Below are 19,903 nucleotides of genomic sequence, written 5' to 3'. Positions count from 1 at the left end.
GTTGTTCCAGGAGTTGTTCTAGGAGTTGTTCCAGGAGTTGTTCTAGGAGTTGTTCTAGGAGTTGTTCCAGGAGTTGTTCTAGGAGTTGTTCCAGGAGTTGTTCTAGGAGTTGTTCTAGGAGTAGTTCTAGGAGTAGTTCTAGGAGTAGTTCTAGGAGTTGTCCCAGGAGTTGTTCTAGGAGTTGTTCCAGGAGTTGTTCTAGGAGTAGTTCCAGGAGCTGTTCTAGGAGTTGTTTCAGGAGTAGTTCTAGGAGTTGTTCTAGGAGTTGTTCTACAAGTTGTTCCAGGAGTTGATCAGATAATGAATCTGGTCCCATCATAGACCATAGACCATGTTTATAGTTGATTTATTACTATGACATATGCTACAACTAGGGTCCGGAGTTGGTTAGGTTAGCGTACTACCAGATCAGGAAAAACTCTTGGCCCCAGGAAAACAATTTACCCCACACTTATCTGGGACACGTGGTGTCACCTCTGAAATCATCACACAATGTTAAAAATTCAAAATATATATCCTGTTTGTATGATCTACATTTGACATGTTTTTAGTGGTGGGTTTTTTAGTGGTTTCTATTGTTTCAAGTGGCTCAGTGCAATTGACAACTACTGCTACAAATTCAGAATGTAACAGGCTGTTACTGCAATTTCTGAAAAAACGAAATAAAACAAGTCAATACATATTAGGACAATATCTAATATATAAATATCTATACATTTCAGCTGTTTCAAAAACATTGCTCTGCTATTGACATTTGTACTGTAAGAGTGTTGGCTCAAGGAGTCAATTCTGTTTATTAAACAGCCCTGCTTCAAGGAGGGCAACTGTCAGGCGACTATCATTTGAGACAGCAAGTAAGCAATTTTCCATTTTTTTTTATTTTTACAAACGGGGTAGTAATATGAATTTAGACCTCATGCTGAGTGGCACAACTGCTGCTTCAAAAGACCAAAGATACAAAGGTGTGGAGAATAGGGATGTAGGTTAATCTGGAGAACAGGGATGGAGGTTAATCTGGAGAATAAGGATGTAGGTTAATCTGGAGAACAGGGATGTAGGTTAATCTGGAGAACAGGGATGTAAAGTTAATCTGGAGAACAGGGATGTAGGTTAATCTGGAGAACAGGGATGTAAAGTTAATCTGGAGAACAGGGATGTAGGTTAATTTGGAGAACAGGGATGTAAAGTAAATCTGGAGAATAGGGATGTAGGTTAATCTGGAGAACAGGGATGTAAAGTTAATCTGGAGAATAGGGATGTAGGTTAATCTGGAGAACAGGGATGGAGGTTAATCTGGAGAACAGGGATGTACAGTTAATCTGGAGAATACGGATGTAGGTTAATCTGGAGAACAGGGATGTAAAGTTAATCTGGAGAACATGGATGCAGGGTTAATCTGGAGAACAGGGATGGAGGTTAATCTGTAGAACAGGGATGTAAAGTTAATCTGGAGAATATGGATGTAGATTAATCTGGAGAACAGGGATGTAAAGTTAATCTGGAGAACAGGGATTTAGGTTAATCTGGAGAACATGGATGCAGGGTTAATCTGGAGAACAGGGATGTAAAGTTAATCTGGAGAATAGGGATGTAAAGTTAATCTGGAGAACAGGGATTTAGGTTAATCTGGAGAATAGAGATAAAGGGTTAATCTGGAGAATAGGGATGTAGGTTAATCTGGGGAATAGGGAGGTAAAGTTAATCTGGGGAATATGGATGTAAAGTTAATCTGGAGAATGTAGGTTAATCTGGAGAATTGGGATGTAGGGTTAATCTGGAGAATAGGGATGTAGGTTAATCTGGAGAATAGGGATGTAAAGTTAATCTGGAGAATTGGGATGTAGGATTAATCTGGAGAATAGGGATGTAGGTTAATCTGGAGAATAGGGATGTAAAGTTAATCTGGAGAATATGGATGTAAAGTTAATCTGGAGAATAGGGATGTAGGGTTAATCTGGAGAATAGGGATATAGGGTTAATCTGGAGAACAGGGATGTAAAATTAATCTGGAGAATAGGGATGTAAAGTTAATCTGGAGAACAGGGATGTAAAGTTAATCTGGAGAAAGGGATGTAGGGTTACGCTTTTGACAATAGGGATGTATGTCAATCTGGAGAATAGGGATGTAACGTTAATCTGGAGAACAGGGATGTAAAGTTAATCTGGAGAATATGAATGTAATGTTAATCTGGAGAATGTAGGTTAATCTGGAGAATAGGGATGTAGGGTTAATCTGGAGAATAGGGATATAGGGTTAATCTGGAGAATAGGGATGTAAAATTAATCTGGAGAATAGGGATGTAGGGTTAATCTGGAGAATAGGGATGTAAAGTCAATCTGGAGAATATGGATGTAGGTTAATCTGGAGAATGTAGGTTAATCTGGAGAATATGGATGTAGGGTTATGCTTTTGAGAATATGGATGTAGGTTAATCTGGAGAATATGGATGTAGGTTAATCTGGAGAATATGGATGTAGGTTAATCTGGAGAATATGGATGTAAAGTTAATCTGGAGAATAGGGAAGTAAAGTTAATCTTGAGAACAGGGATGTAAAGTTAATCTGGAGAATAGGGATATAGAGTTAATCTGGAGAATAGGGATGTAGGTTAATCTGGAGAACAGGGGATTTTGAGAAATGGTCGATGGAGAAGAGAGCACATGGAAAGTGGGAGAGAGATAATGTCTCATACAGGATTAATTCAGATTTGAATAACACAACTCATATATCCTGAAAAATCTTAGAATTGTTATATTTCTGACTCAGATCTACTTCAGAGAGAGAAAGGGAGAGAGAGAGAGAGAGAGAGAGAGAGAGAGAGAGAGAGAGAGAGAGAGAGAGAGAGAGAGAGAGAGAGAGAGACAGAGAGAGAGAGAGAGAAAATCATTTGGTCTAGTTTTCAGTGATTGAAATGTGAACAGAAGGCTATCTGCACTTTGTTTGAGCATGTTACTCTTGCTAAAGAGGGCAGCAGGTAGCCTAGTGGTTAGAGCGTTGGGCTAGTTGCAAGATCGAATCCCTGAGATAACAAGGTAAAACGTCTGTCGTTCTGCCTCTGAGCAAAGCAGTTAACCCACTGTTCAAAGGCCTTCATTGTAAATAAGAATGTGTTAACTGACTTGCCTAGTCAAATGATGGTAAAAATCGTAACTTCGCACTTGCTATGTTGTTTTGCTCACCTATATATTTGGTAAAATTGGCAAAACAGGAGAAATGTGGACATGATGATGACTATAGCTCTACAAATATGACTTATTTGTTTATTTATATAGGCCTAACCTAAATTGTCCTTGTGTTTTTTTAGTAGTACATTGATATAGATTAATGCATGGTTGGTTTTCGAACTTGAAAGAAATGCATTTTACTGCGCACGTAACATTAAAATTTGAAACACCATAATCAACCTCCGGTGACAACCGGTAGCCTAGTATTTAGCGTATTAGGCCAGTAACCGAAAGGTTGCTCGTTCGAATCCCCCAGCTGACAAGGCACTTAACGCTAATTGGGTTTTATAACGACATGCCATGACCCCACTCTAAGGGGGCGTTGGGATATGCCAAAAACACATGCAAATTGACAAATATAAGCGCCACAGACTTACATGAATATCCAAATCATGTAATAATTAATTATCTAATTCTGCACCCACTGGTCGGTAGCCAGTTTGTTCTTGTAGGCCTATTCAACAAAAACAATCAAATAAGTATGGGCCGATGTTGACCATGTACCTATTTAACCCATGCTATCAATAGTCTCTCACTGAAAATTGAGTTTTGTTAAATTATTAGAGCAGAGGAAGTTGAGAAGACATATATACTTTCTGACAGACTCCAGATGCAAGAGACGCGTATAAATCTCTACCACCCTTTATATCTGACTTGCTCTACGCGTAAAAAAAATGAATATGGGAGAAGCAGCCAATGAAATGCCTTTGTTTGAACCAAGTAGCGACTCTGGGTGGTCAGATCAGCCGTCCGTAACAGTGAGTCCCCTCCCCCGCCAGCGGGTTAGGCTGTTCGTTCAGCAAGCCCATCCTGGACAGCTCCTCTTGCCTAAACATAATACGTAGGAGGAGGAGAGGCTCGGACATGGATCTAGGTAGACTCAGCACTGGCCCGTCTGATAGAGAGCGGAATTGTTTTTAAATGTAAAAAAAAAAAAAAAAAACGAGAGGCCTTAGAGAAAACAAAACGAAGGAAATACCCATCCCGGCACAATACATTAACTAGATCAATGGACTGAATGAGGGCTGAATGAAGACTGCTTATAACGCCTATCGATGCCTGGCCAAGGATCTGGATGCCTACGCCATGAACCCAGAGATGACAATGGACAGCATTGGCAATCTGCATGGCGGACTGAGCCATGACCAGGACTTGATGAACAGCCACAGCCCCCATCACAACCGGAACGCGGGGGCTTCTTTACGGTTACATCAGGATCTGGCTGCTGCATCGTCGCGGTCCGCCATGGTGTCCAGCATGGCAACGATTCTGGACGGAGCCGGAGAGTACCGACCAGAATTATCGCATCCGCTCCATCACGCTATGAGCATGCCGTGTGATACATCCCCACCAGGGATGGGTATGAACGGCACATACACCACGTTAACTCCACTTCAACCGTTACCCCCCATTTCAACCGTTTCGGACAAATTCCACCATCCGCATCACCATCACCATCACCACCAGCGTCTCTCTGGGAACGTAAGCGGGAGTTTCACGCTGATGCGGGACGAGAGGGGTTTACCAGCAATGAACAACCTCTACAGTCACTATCATAAGGACATGACCGGGATGGGTCAGAGTTTATCCCCCCTGGCCAGCAGCCCTCTTGGCAATGGTTTGGGTTCTCTTCATAATACACAGCAAAACCTCCATAACTATGGCACTCACGGGCACGACAAGATGCTAAGCTCCAACTTCGATGCCCACACTGCCATGCTGTCCAGGGGTGATCAACACCTCTCACGAGGCCTCGGTGGCCCCACGGCAGGTATGATGCCGCATTTGAACGGGATGCACCACACCGGGCACCCGGGCCACTCTCAATCCCACGGGCCTGTGTTGGCTTCCAACCGGGACAGACCGCCCTCCTCCTCGGGACAACAAGGTAACAACTCGGGGCAGCTCGAAGAGATCAACACCAAAGAAGTGGCACAAAGGATCACAGCTGAACTGAAGCGGTATAGCATCCCCCAGGCTATATTCGCTCAGAGGGTGCTGTGTCGCTCGCAAGGCACCCTTTCAGACCTCTTAAGGAACCCCAAACCTTGGAGTAAACTTAAATCTGGAAGGGAGACCTTTCGAAGGATGTGGAAGTGGCTGCAGGAGCCCGAGTTTCAGAGGATGTCAGCCCTACGGCTTGCAGGTAAGACAAGGTATCCTCAATAAAACCGACCCGTCTCTGCTGATGTCTGTTGCCTGCCTGCCTGCCTCTGCTTGTAGTCAGGCTATAGCCCTGCAATAAAACACAGTTCAGTATCTATCTATCTATCTATCTATCTATCTATCTATCTATCTATCTATCTATCTATCTATCTATCTATCTATCTATCTATCTATCTATCTATCTATCTATCTATCTATCTATATACCTCTCACTGCTGAGTAGGCTAGATAAATTACATTTATTTCAAATTAAAGTAGTAGTATTGTTATTAGTGATCCATAATAACGATGATCCAAAAAAAATCTAATCTAAACCAAATCAAATCTCGATATCAATGACAAGGTCAAATGATTTCTTTCTAATATTGTTTATCCATGTAATAATAGGCTATTTATGCTACTGATATTCTAGCGTATAGGCCTACATTTTGGGGGGGATTCTCTTTTAGTGATGAGCAAGTTCTTCTGATGAAATGTCATGTGTGGCTTTATTTTAATGTCGATATTAAATTATTATAAGCAGATAGATTGGACACCCATTTTTACAAATGTGCAGCACTGAAAAACAGCACCAGCACCTAATTTGAAAATCCCCTGAAAAATATAATAATTATACACAAGTTTGCCGTTTGTTTTTATGGGGGAGGCCTTTCAATTCTTTATACACATATACACACATATATATAGTGTGTGCGTGTGTGTTTATATATATATATAATATACACATATATATAGTGTGTGTGTGTGTGTGTGTTTATATATATACAATTGTATTTTTATTGAATAGACATATTTACACCTGGAGTTGGCGGGCTATTAATGCAGCCTAAGGAATATTGTGCAAATACATTATTATGACTTGTTCTGTGCGTGTTCCCTCATTGGGGAGAGAGAAGGGGACAGAGGCAGACAGACAGACTGACAGAGAATGCTGTTGATTGTGATGAGATTTTTTCCAATCAATGCCTGGGATGCGTTGAAAAGCGGGTAAATACATGCATGGTCGCCTTATAGTAGGGCTGGTGCACCCTCTAGCGAGAACACGTGGAACGACGAGACGGGCTTTCTTTTGTTCCGTCCAAGCGAACAGATGTTCCCTCTCTATGGTTGGTTCCCTTTCAGAATTGATTGTGCATTTACTGAGGTTTCCTCTTTTCTTTCAGTTCACTCTTCACACAATCGTACAAAAAAATAGTGTTTAAATACACTGTACATTCAATTAATACACTAGTACTTTTAAGCAAACAAATATTGCCTATTAGTAATGGCAATGTATTTTTCACAGATTAATAACTCAATATGGACTATCCTAAATGTAAACTATTACAGACGTATAGGCTGCATATTTATGTGCGCAAGTATAGTGTGGAAAGTTGACTGTTTTGACTAAATCGAGGGGGATGTTGCCTGATGGAGATGAGGTTTGGAAAGGAAGACCAGACCAGCTGCGAATAGTGGATCAATATTTCAAATTCTGCGCATTTTCTAAAAGGATATGATTCAAAATTGCAGCCTGCTAAAAAACTGTACGAACAAAACAACGACACCATCAGATGTCATTTATAGATACAATATGTAATGTAGTGATTAGAAGAACAATAGGGACATTTTTGAAGAGGCTATAATGCAGTGACTAATATTGTACGGATGAAAAGATATTAGGTTGCTCCATATCGTCATCTGTCACATATTTTCCTTCCGCGATCAGTTAAATGCCATGACTTCATGCAGCGAACGTTGAAGGCCGTTTTAATATTCACATGAGTTAATGGAGCGATTGTAAACACAATTGACACCATGACAACATCAATAAATATAGCCTATACCATTGGTTAGCCTTAAATGATACAGGGGAAAGGCTTTGCAGACGTTCCTTCTTCCCCGCAGCAGCATCATTCGTTTACAGAAGGCGGTAACTCTGCGGCCAGGCAGCTCAGGGCTTTTGGGGGAAGGTATTATGTGATCGGCTCGGTGCGAGGCAGCAGCCAGGGAATTGAAAAGAAGAACAGAAGCTGCAGAGCGCGCGGCTCAATGAATTATTGATATAAATCTCGGCGTGACCCACAGCTCGAGCACAAAACGTCACCTTGTCGTGGGTTAACCAGTTAGGCAAAACGTGGAGCAGAGCGCGAGGCTTTTGTTCGCTGTTCGTTGTGCAGATTCAGCGGGTGTAATAGAACAATTACGTCTATAAATATCACGGATTGAAAATAATAAATCATAAGATTATGTAAAAAAAAATGTGGTTGTAAATGCGTAATGTTTTTCTCTCCAATTAGTCAGTTTATGTCAAGTAGGCCTACATAAATATAGGTTTATTAATAGTCAATCAATAGTCAATAGGTATTTAGGCAATAACCACCGTTGCAGTAGCTGTTGGTCATAGGCCTATAGCCTACTAATTATTTGATACATCAGCTCCTAGGCAGATAATTGAACGGGTGCCCTTTCTCTGCCTGGTTTCAGCGGGGAAATGGCCTTGTCACAGCTTTATTAGTTGTAGTCAAATCAAACGTGACACTTGACTCAAACTTATTCCACCGGCACTCACACTGCTGCATGTAATCAGGCCTGTCCTGGTCCTGACTGACATCTCCATGTGCCTGCCACCGACCCGACAACATTCCCGGTTACAGCTACCCGAGCCGACGTCATTGATATGCGGTTTACAGTCCAGCTGAAATAACTTGACAAAATAAATAAATCACACAGGACAAGCGTCATGATAGAATTCTGGACTGTTGAGATTGAACAGGTAGACGTTATTAAGCCTATTTATAATTAACGAATGAGTGGAATTATATGCAAAATAAACAAATTAACAGGCCTATAAACAAATAAGAAACAAAAATTGGATAATAAATGCACCCTTAACTATAGACGATCGAAAGAAAAAAAAAACGTAGGCCTATATTGCTTTTATTTCGAAAATAAAATTATGAAAATATTTTTAAATTAACTATGGTGTTTGTGACGTCGAAATTATAGCGATTTATGGATAAATATCTTTAACACTATAATCATTTCTACATAGAAAAATACACTCCAATACCTCTACCTCTTTTGTGAAATTAAAACCATATAGACCGAATGCATTTCGCACGATATTCCTCTGGCGTCACTGTGAAATTAGACCCAAGCTAAAATAGGCCATTGGAAAGAGCAAATATTCTATGTCACATTTGACATGAAATTACCTTGTAGGAAAATTATGTTCATGTGATGTACTTGGGCACAGTAAAAAAAAAGAAGGGGGAAACATAACTAACGAAAACACACAGGACATTTTGTTTATTGTCGCTCCTGCCATTCTGTCGGTTGTGCAGTTGTCACTTTTTTCCAAACAAATCTGTTAGGCAGTATGGATGTGGATCGATGGCGATAATCTCCACAAGATTAAAAGGGCATTAATGCCGGCAACAATAACATAAACGTGTGGACCCAGTTCGCATTGATCTGCTGAACCCGATACGGTAGCTGTTCCAGTAAAGCTGATGACGCAGGCGGGGTTTTACCTTCTTCCCAGCACTGGAGCGACAGTATCTCTGCTGCCCTCTCTCTCGCTCTCTCACACAACACCCACATCAACCGCCTCAGACCAAAGACTGAACCTGTCTGTTGATTTCACACTTTAGTTTGAGAAAAACTGAACTGAAACGTGTCTGAGATTATTATTTATTGCAGCCTAAAATTCTATGTTTTATATGTGATTTTCCTGGTTTTTCAGGCATAAATTGAGAGTGGCAGTGTGTGTTATACTAGTTTTGGCTTTACTGTCAGTTAGCCTTGATGTTTGTAGGAGAGCACTCATCCAGAAATTATTGATAAATTAAAAGTCAACATGATCATGTGCTTTATTGATTTAGATTTTTTTTTATAAATTACCTTGAAGAATGAAGTAAAGTATGCAGTGAAGTATAAGTGTACAACCTAATTCTAAAATTGATAATATATATTTTTTCATTCATCAATCTAAACACAATACCCCATAATGACAAAGCGAAAACAGGTTTTTACAGATTTTGGCAAATGTATTAAAAATAAAAACAGAAATACCTTATTTACATAAGTATTCAAACCCTTTGCTATGAGACTTGAAATTGAGCTCAGGTACATCCTGTTTCCATTGATCATCCTTGAGATGTTTCTACAACTTGATTGGAGTCCACCTGCGGTAAATTCAATTGATTGGACATGATTTGGAAAGGCACACACCTGTCTGTATAAGGTCCCACAGTTGACAGTGCATGTCAGAGCAAAAACCAAGCCGTGAGGTTGAAAGGAATTGTCCGTACTCTGAGACAGAATTGTGTCGAGTCACAGATCAGGGGAAGGGTACCAAAAAATGTCTGCAGCATTGAAGGTCCCCAAGAACACAGTGGCCTCCATCATTCTTAATGGAAGAAGTTTGGAACCACCAAGACTGTTCCTAGAACTGGCCTCCTGGCCAAACTGACCAATCGGGGGAGAAGGGCCTTGGTCAGGGAGGTGACCAAGAACCAGATGGTCACTCTGACAGAGCTCCAGAGTTCCTCTGTGGTGATGGGAGAACCTCACAGAAGGACAACCATCTCTGCAGCACTCCACTAATCAGGCCTTTATGACAGAGTGGCCAGACGGAAGCCACTCCCCATTAAAAGGCAGATGTCAGCCCACTTGGAGTTTGCCAAAAGGCACCTTAAGGACTCTCAGACCATAAGAGACAAAATTCTCTGGTCTGATGAAACCAAGATTGAACTCTTTGGCCTGAATGCCAAGCGTCACTTCTGGAGGAAACCTGTCACCATTCCTATGGTGAAGCGTAGCAATATCATGCTGCGGAGATGTTGGAGACTAGTCAGGATCGAGGGAAAGATTAATGGAGCAAAGTACAGAGAGATCCTTGATGAAAACCTGCTCCAAAGTGCTCAGGACCTCAGACTGGGATGAAGGTTCACCTTCCAACAGGACAACAACCCTAAGCACACAGCCAGGAGTGGATTCGGGACAAGTCTCTGAATGTCCTTGAGTGGCCCAGCCAGAGCCTGGACTTGAACCCAGCGACGCTCCCCATCCAACCTGACAGATCTTGAGACGGTCTGCAGAGAAGAAATGGGAGAAACTCCCCAAGTACAGGCGTGCCAAGCTTGTAGCGTCATACCCAAGAAGACTCCAGGCTGTAATCGCTGCCCAAGGTGCTTCAACAAAGTACTGAGTTAAGGGTCTGAGAATACTTATGTAATTGTGATATTTCACATTTTTGCAAACATTTCTAAAAAAAAAAAAGTTTTTTTTTGCTTTGTCGTTATGGGGTATTGCGTGTAAATTGATGAGGAAAAAAGTGAATTTAATCAATTTTTAGAATAAGGCTGTAACATAACAAAATGTAGAACCAGGATCAGACTATTTTCCCGAAGGCACAACGTGTGGTTTCTATCTGACGCACACTGAAGTGGTATCCTAATAATGGGTATTTTAAAACGGGAAGGAGAAATGCAGTATGTAAATTAGTGTGTATTAATCTCCTAATGTTGTAGTAGGTAAACAGACAGCGGCTATAACAACAACAAACCGGATCACCACACCAAGCCTTTTCCCTGTGTGCCTCCTCCCTTACAGGTACCAGTAGAGAACACGCCATGATTGGGTCAAATGGGATGCATTGTCAGACACTGACAACATTGTGCACAGGGACCCAAAACTATGGTATGTCAACAAAAACTAAACAAAAAAATAACATGTAGTAATGTTCGACAGATAGAAATATACCTAGTATAATGTGTAGTTAGATGTGTATTTAGAGGGAAATCCTTTTTTGCCTTAATGGATTGACATTGGATTAATATTAGACCGGGGTATATTCAGTATTGGATTAAATGTGATATTGGATTTGAGAAATCCAATTGTGGATAATAGTCTTTAAAATGTGGTTTAAAACCATTTAAAGTTAAAGGAGGCCTACTTATGCTAATAGTAAGTAAACATTGTGATGAAAACACACTATTATCTCAGACATTTACCAGTTTAAAATGATGAGAGGATGTTTAGAAAAGTATATAAATATATATTTTTTTGCATTTTGGTTCCTTTTGTCAGGAGGTAGGTTGACGTGTGCATGACACTCCTACATTATCCAATGAGATGATGAGTTCACCTGGCTTTGAGATTCGAGATAAATTCGCCAATGTTGTAAACTACGGTATAAGGATCTGTTTTACTGAGCCACACGTGTCCCACTATCACAGTGTGTTTAGTCTGTTTTCCAGTCTAGATAACAGAAAGCTGAGTGTGGCAGTATTTCTCCTCCCCAGTTAAAGCATGATGATGATGATGATGATGATAATCTGCTAGCCAGGTCTGACTGGCCAAACCATCCAACAGTGACTCTCTGTTGATCTCTTTACCACGTTATGTTTCTTCATCTTGATGCTGTCAACACACTGGATGTGTAGAGGGCAATGTTTATTGACCCTGCTCTGTTCTTAAACCAAACAGAGACTCACTTACTGGGTCACATGCAGCCCCTCTCTGTCTTTAGACAAGAGCACTGAACCAACACCATGCTTTTGGATATGTGATGTTTTAGTAGCAATCAAACTATTTAACTTTTTCAGAATCTTACTGGATTAGTCATTTTGTTTTAGGATAAATTTGTCAGCCATATTCTCCTTAAAGCAACCAAGATGCACTGAACAGTTTGACGACTATGTGGTTGATTAAAGCAACCAAGATGCTGAACAGTTTGACGACTATGTGGTTGATTAAAGCAACCAAGACGCTGAACAGTTTGACTACTATGTGGTTGATTAAAGCAACCAAGATGCACTGAACAGTTTGACGACTATGTGGTTGATTAAAGCAACCAAGATGCACTGAACAGTTTGACGACTATGTGGTTGATACCTTGCTATATGTATCTGCAGTATTGAGGAGTATTAATTAGATTCATCAGTTGTCGTTGAAAAGCACATAACTAAAAGGGCTTGTTGATTCGTTTGGGGTCTGAGCGTATCCTCGGTTGTGTGTGCGTGTGTGTGTCTGTGTCTGTGTGTGTCTGTGTCTGTGTGTCTGTGTCTGTGTCTGTGTCTGTGTGTGTGTGTGTGTGTGTGTGTGTCTGTGTCTGTGTGTGTCTGTGTGTGTCTGTGTGTGTGTGTGTCTGTGTCTGTGTCTGTGTCTGTGTCTGTGTCTGTGTCTGTGTGTGTGTGTGTGTGTCTGTGTGTGTGTGTCTGTGTGTGTGTGTGTGTCTGTGTGTGTCCAACACTAATTGTACATATTTGGTTATAGGAAGGAACAGGATTTTATTTTATTTGACCAAAAATCCCTCTGAGACTATTTCCTCATCAGTACAGTGACATCACTAAAAGTCGATGAAAATGAACTGTGATTGGTTGTTTCACAGGGCTAATAAATAAGTCTGGTTACAGACCTTTGGACGCTGGCTGGTGATGTCATCATCACTATGTGGACACTGTGATTCCTAGATAGGCTGCCAGACTCCCACCTTTATCCTGCTGATTAGAGAGAGAGAGAGAGAGAGAGAGAGAGAGAGAGAGAGAGAGAGAGAGAGAGAGAGAGAGAGAGAGAGAGAGAGAGAGAGAGAGAGAGAGAGAGAGAGAGAGAGAGAGAGAGAGAGAGAGAGAGAGAGAGAGAGAGAGAGACAGAGAGAGGAGAAATTCTGTGTCTGTGTCAGTCAGTGTGTGTGTGTGTGTGTGTGTGTGTGTGTGTGTGTGTGTGTGTGTGTGTGTGTGTGTGTGTGTGTGTGTGTGTGTGTGTGTGTGTGTGTGTGTCTGTGTCTGTGTGTGTCTGTGTGTGTCTGTGTGTGTGTGTGTCTGTGTCTGTGTCTGTGTCTGTGTCTGTGTCTGTGTGTGTGTGTGTGTGTGTGTGTGTGTGTGTGTGTGTGTGTGTGTGTGTGTGTGTGTGTGTGTGTGTGTGTGTGTGTGTGTGTGTGTGTGTGTGTGTGAGTGTGCGTACGTGCATTTCATCAATCTCACAATCTATCCTTTGTGCAGTCTCTGATAGGGATGACTGCTATGAAATTATGTCAGTTAGACTCACAGTGCACATGTAGAGTATGACATCTCTGTCTGTTGTTAGCAGGAAGTGTCTGTCTTGTTAGCCAGAAGTGTCTGCCTGTCTGTTAGCAGGAAGTGTCTGCCTGTCTGTTAGCAGGAAGTGTCTGTCTGCCTGTTGTTAGCAGTAAGTGTCTGCCTGTCTGTTAGCAGAAAGTGTCTGTCTGCCTGTCTGTTAGCAGGAAGTGTCTGCCTGTCTGTTATCAGGAAGTGTCTGTCTGCCTGTCTGTTAGCAGGAAGTGTCTGTCTGCCTGTCTGTTAGCAGGAAGTGTATGTCTGCCTGTCTGTTGTTAGCCAGAAGTGTCTGCCTGTCTGTTGTTAGCCAGAAGTGTCTGTCTGCCTGTCTGTTAGCAGGAAGTGTCTGCCTGTCTGTTGTTAGCCAGAAGTGTCTGTCTGTCTGTTAGCAGGAAGTGTCTGCCTGTCTGTTGTTAGCAGGAAGTGTCTGTCTGTTGTTAGCCAGAAGTGTATGCCTGTCTGGTGTTAGCCAGAAGTGTCTGCCTGTCTGGTGTTAGCCAGAAGTGTCTGCCTGTCTGTTGTTAGCCAGAAGTGTCTGCCTGTCTGTTGTTAGCCAGAAGTGTCTGCATGTCTGTTGTTAGCCAGAAGTGTCTGCCTGTCTGGTGTTAGCCAGAAGTGTCTGCATGTCTGTTGTTAGCAGGAAGTGTCTGTCTTGTTAGCCAGAAGTGTCTGCATGTCTGTTGTTAGCAGGAAGTGTCTGTCTTGTTAGCCAGAAGTGTCTGCATGTCTGTTGTTAGCAGGAAGTGTCTGCATGTCTGTTGTTAGCAGGAAGTGTTTGCCACTTTCTTCTGAACCTCATCAGTCTATTCTTGTTCTGAGAAATGAAGGCTATTCCATGAGAGAAACAGCCAAGAAACTGAAGATCTAGTATAATGCTGTGTACTACTCCCTTCACAGAACAGCGCAAACTGTCTCTACCCACAATAGAAAGAGGAGTGGGAGGCCCCGGTGCACAACTGAGCAAGAGGACAAGTACATTATAGTGTCTAGTTTGAGAAACAGATGCTTCACAAGTCCTCAACTGGCAGCTTCATTAAATAGTACCTGTAAAACAGTCTCAAAGTCAACAGTGAAGAGGCGACTAGGAAGAGTTCCTCTGTCCAGTGTCTGTGTTCTTTTGCCCATCTTAATCTTTTCTTTTTATTGGCCAGTCTGAGATATGGCTTTTTCTTTGCAACTCTGCCCAGGTAGGCTAGTTGAGAACACCTTTATTTAACCAGGTAGGCTAGTTGAGAACACCTTATTTAAACAGGTAGGCTAGTTGAGAACACCTTTATTTAACCAGGTAGGCTAGTTGAGAACACCTTTATATAACCAGGTAGGCTAGTTGAGAACACCTATATTTAACCAGGTAGGCTAGTTGAGAACACCTTTATTTAACCAGGTAGGCTAGTTGAGAACACCGTTATTTAACCAGGTAGGCTAGTTGAGAACACCTTTATTTAACCAGGTAGGCTAGTTGAGAACACCTTTATTTAACCAGGTAGGCTAGTTGAGAACACCTTTATTTAACCAGGTAGGCTAGTTGAGAACACCTTTATTTAACCAGGTAGGCTAGTTGAGAACACCTTTATTTAACCAGGTAGGCTAGTTGAGAACACCTTTATTTAACCAGGTAGGCTAGTTGAGAACACCTTTATTTAACCAGGTAGGCTAGTTGAGAACACCGTTATTTAACCAGGTAGGCTAGTTGAGAACACCTTTATTTAACCAGGTAGGCTTGTTGAGAACACCTTTATATAACCAGGTAGGCTAATTGAGAACACCTTTATTTAACCAGGTAGGCTAGTTGAGAACACCTTTATTTAACCAGGTAGGCTAGTTGAGAACACCTTTATTTAACCAGGTAGGCTAGTTGAGAACACCTTTATTTAACCAGGTAGGCTAGTTGAGAACACCTTTATTTAACCAGGTAGGCTAGTTTAGAACACCTTTATATAACCAGGTAGGCTAGTTGAGAACACCTTTATTTAACCAGGTAGGCTATTTGAGAACACCTTTATTTAACCAGGTAGGCTAGTTGAGAACACCTTTATTTAACCAGGTAGGCTAGTTGAGAACACCTTTATTTAACCAGGTAGGCTAGTTGAGAACACCTTTATTTAACCAAGTAGGCTAATTGAGAACACCTTTATTTAACCAGGTAGGCTAGTTGAGAACACCTTTATTTAACCAGGTAGGCTAGTTGAGAACACCTTTATTTAACCAGGTAGGCTAGTTGAGAACACCTTTATTTAACCAGGTAGGCTAGTTGAGAACACCTTATTTAAACAGGTAGGCTAGTTGAGAACACCTTTATTTAAACAGGTAGGCTAGTTGAGAACACCTTTATTTAAACAGGTAGGCTAGTTGAGAACACCTTTATTTAACCAGGTAGGCTAGTTGAGAACACCTTTATTTAACCAGGTAGGCTAGTTGAGAACACCTTTATATAACCAGGTAGGCTAGTTGAGAACACCTTTATTTAACCAGGTAGGCTAGTTGAGAACACCTTTATTTAACCAGGTAGGCTAGTTGAGAACACCTTTATATAACCAGGTAGGCTAGTTGAGAACACCTTTATTTAACCAGGTAGGCTAGTTGAGAACACCTTTATTTAACCAGGTAGGCTAGTTGAGAACACCTTTATTTAACCAGGTAGGCTAGTTGAGAACACCTTTATTTAACCAGGTAGGCTAGTTGAGAACACCTTTATTTAACCAGGTAGGCTAGTTGAGAACACCGTTATTTAACCAGGTAGGCTAGTTGAGAACACCTTTATTTAACCAGGTAGGCTAGTTGAGAACACCTTTATTTAACCAGGTAGGCTAGTTGAGAACACCTTTATATAACCAGGTAGGCTAGTTGAGAACACCTTTATTTAACCAGGTAGGCTAGTTGAGAACACCTTTATTTAACCAGGTAGGCTAGTTGAGAACACCTTTATATAACCAGGTAGGCTAGTTGAGAACACCTTTATTTAACCAGGTAGGCTAGTTGAGAACACCTTTATTTAACCAGGTAGGCTAGTTGAGAACACCTTTATATAACCAGGTAGGCTAGTTGAGAACACCTTTATTTAACCAGGTAGGCTAGTTGAGAACACCTTTATTTAACCAGGTAGGCTAGTTGAGAACACCTTTATTTAACCAGGTAGGCTAGTTGTACAGGTAGAGATATTGGTGTGCAAAAGAGCAGAAAAGTAAATAAATAAAAACATTATGGGGATGAGGTAGGTAAAAATGGGTGGGCTATTTACGCACCTGTGTCAATAGAATGTTCTTATTGATCTGTTTATATAGTTTTATTGGTCAATGTCGTGATGCTCGTTTTGGAAGTTATTCTGAAGAGGGTTTTTCTTCTCTTTCTTGTAGCTTGGCAGTGAGACCGACATGATCACAGTATGTAGTCACTTTGCGGACCAGGGCACTCTTGATGCTGATGGGTGAAAATGAAACCATTTGATGTGGAAAGCAAAGTGCTCTTTCTGTTCTCCTTTTTTTTTTTTACATGGCCACTGCGTGTCCTCTGACCACTTAAAATCCAGAGTCTCACTTGACTTGACATACTATGTAATGTCAGGCTTTAAAACATGTGGTTTACACTACAGTATGTAATGTCAGGCTTTAAAACATGTGGTTTACACTACAGTATGTAATGTCAGGCTCTAAATCATGTGGTTTACACTACAGTATGTAATGTCAGGCTCTAAATCACGTGGTTTACACTACAGTATGTAATGTCAGGCTCGAAATCATGTGGTTTACACTACACTATGTAATGTCAGGCTCTAAATCACGTGGTTTACACTACAGTATGTAATGTCAGGCTCGAAATCATGTGGTTTACACTACACTATGTAATGTCAGGCTCTAAATCACGTGGTTTACACTACAGTATGTAATGTCAGGCTCGAAATCATGTGGTTTACACTACAGTATGTAATGTCAGGCTCTAAATCACGTGGTTTACACTACAGTATGTAATGTCAGGCTCTAAATCACGTGGTTTACACTACAGTATGTAATGTCAGGCTCGAAATCATATGGTTTACACTACAGTATGTAATGTCAGGCTCTAAATCACGTGGTTTACACTACAGTATGTAATGTCAGGCTCTAAATCATGTGGTTTACACTACAGTATGTAATGTCAGGCTCTAAATCATGTGGTTTACACTACAGTATGTAATGTCAGGCTCGAAATCATGTGGTTTACACTACACTATGTAATGTCAGGCTCTAAATCACGTGGTTTACACTACAGTATGTAATGTCAGGCTCTAAATCACATGGTTTACACTACAGTATGTAATGTCAGGCTCGAAATCATGTGGTTTACACTACACTATGTAATGTCAGGCTCTAAATCACGTGGTTTACACTACAGTATGTAATGTCAGGCTCTTAAACATGTGGTTTACACTACAGTATGTAATGTCAGGCTCTAAATCACGTGGTTTACACTACAGTATGTAATGTCAGGCTCTAAATCACGTGGTTTACACTACAGTATGTAATGTCAGGCTCTAAATCACGTGGTTTACACTACACTATGTAATGTCAGGCTCTAAATCATGTGGTTTACACTACCATTAGATTCCAATTATGTATTTGATATACTTTGCATGACACAAGTCATTTTTCCAACAATCTTTTACAGACAGATTATTTCACTTATAACTCATTGTATCACAATTCCAGTTGGTCAGGAGGTTACCTACTATCAAGGCACAAGGCGAGACCCAAATAAAGACACGGGAGGCAGATGGTTGGAATCTGACAATGTTTATTAATCCAAAGGGGTAGGAAAGACAATGGTCGTGGACAGGCAAAAAGGTCAAAACCAGATCAGAGTCCAGGAGGTACAGAGTGGCAGACAGGCTCGAGGTCAAGGCAGGCAGAATGGTCAGGCAGGCAGAATGGTCAGGCAGGTGGGTACAAAGTCCAGAAACAGGCAAGGGTCAAAACCGGGAGGACTACAAAAAGGAGAATGCAAAAAGCAGGCGAACAGGAAAAACGCTGGTTGACTTGGAAACATACAAGATGAACTGGCACAGAGAGACAGGAAACACAAGGATAAATACACTGGTACAGAGAGAGACAGGAAACACAAGGATAAATACACTGGCACAGAGAGACAGGAAACACAGGGATACATACACTGGGGCAGAGAGACAGGAAACACAGGGATAAATACACTGGGACAGAGAGACAGGAAACACAGGGATAAATACACTGGCACAGAGAGACAGGAAACACAGGGATAAATACACTGGCACAGAGAGACAGGAAACACAGGGATAAATACACTGGCACAGAGAGACAGGAAACACAGGGATAAATACACTGGGGAAAATAAGGGACACCTGGAGGAGGTAGAGACAATCACAGATGAAACAGATCAGGGCATGACACATACACTAAGTTGTAAATAACTTGGAAGTCATGACTTTAGAAGTTCTGATAGGCTAATTGACATCATTTGAGTCCATTGGAGTTGTACCTGTAGATGTATTTCAAGGCCTACCTTCAAACTCAGTGCCTCTTTGATTGACATCATGGGAAAATCAAAAGAAATCAGCCAAGACCTCAGAAAAAATATTGGAGACCTCCATAAGTCTGGTTCATCCTTGGGAGCAATTTCCAAATGACTGAAGGTACCACGTTCATCTGTACAAACAATAGTACGCAGGTTTAAACACCATGGGACCACGCAGCCGTCATACCACTCAGGAAGGAGACGCGTTCTGTCTCCTAGAGATGAACATACTGTGGTGCGAAAAGTGAAAATCAATCCCAGAACAACAGCAAAGGACCTTGTGAAGATGCTGGAGGAAACAGGTACAAAAGTATCTATATCCACAGTAAAACGAGTCCTATATCAACATAACCTGAAAGGCCGCTCAGCAAGGAAGAAGCCACTGCTCCAAAACTGCCATAAAAAAGCCAGACTACGGTTTGCAACTGCACATGAGGACAAAGATCGTACTTTTTGGAGAAATGTCCTTTGGTCTGATGAAACAAAAATAGAACTGTTTGGCCATAATGACCATCATTATGTTTAAGAAAAAGGGGGAGGCTTGCAAGCTATAGAAAACCATCCCAACCATGAAGCACGGGGGTGGCAGCATCATGTTGTGGGGGTGCTTTGCTGCAGGACAGACTGGTGCACTTCACAAAATAGATGGCATCATGAGGGTTGAAAATTATGTAGATATATTGAAGCAACATCTTAAGACATCAGTCAGGAAGTTAAAGCTTGGTCGCAAATGTGTCTTCCAAATGGACAATGACCCCAAGCATACTTCCAAAGTTGTGGCAAAATGGTTTAAGGAAAACAAAGTCAAGGTATTGAAGTGGCCATCACAAAGCCCTGACCTCAATCCCATAGAACATTTGTGGGCAGAACTGAAAAAACATGTGTGAGCAAGGAGGCCTACAAACCTGACTCAGTTATACCAGCTCTGTC

General features: G+C 41.4%; 1 protein-coding gene across 1 annotated transcript in view; it reads left to right on the top strand.

Annotated features, from left to right (window-relative positions):
- Positions 1 to 4,066: 4,066 nt before the first annotated feature.
- Positions 4,067 to 19,903, top strand: part of onecut2 (one cut homeobox 2) — a 33,882-nt gene continuing 18,045 nt past the window's right edge. The window contains exons 1-2 of the mRNA XM_064979038.1: positions 4,067 to 5,370; positions 10,989 to 11,075. Coding sequence (XP_064835110.1) covers positions 4,254 to 5,370; positions 10,989 to 11,075 — 1,204 coding nt within the window. The 5' untranslated portion in view covers positions 4,067 to 4,253. The remainder of the gene's footprint in view (positions 5,371 to 10,988; positions 11,076 to 19,903) is intronic.

The sequence above is a fragment of the Oncorhynchus masou genome, chromosome 11, assembly GCF_036934945.1.
Source record: "Oncorhynchus masou masou isolate Uvic2021 chromosome 11, UVic_Omas_1.1, whole genome shotgun sequence".
Classification (NCBI taxonomy): Eukaryota; Metazoa; Chordata; class Actinopteri; order Salmoniformes; family Salmonidae; genus Oncorhynchus; species Oncorhynchus masou.
Note: the sequence above shows the minus strand (reverse complement) of the source record. Positions and strands in the feature narration are given on the sequence as shown.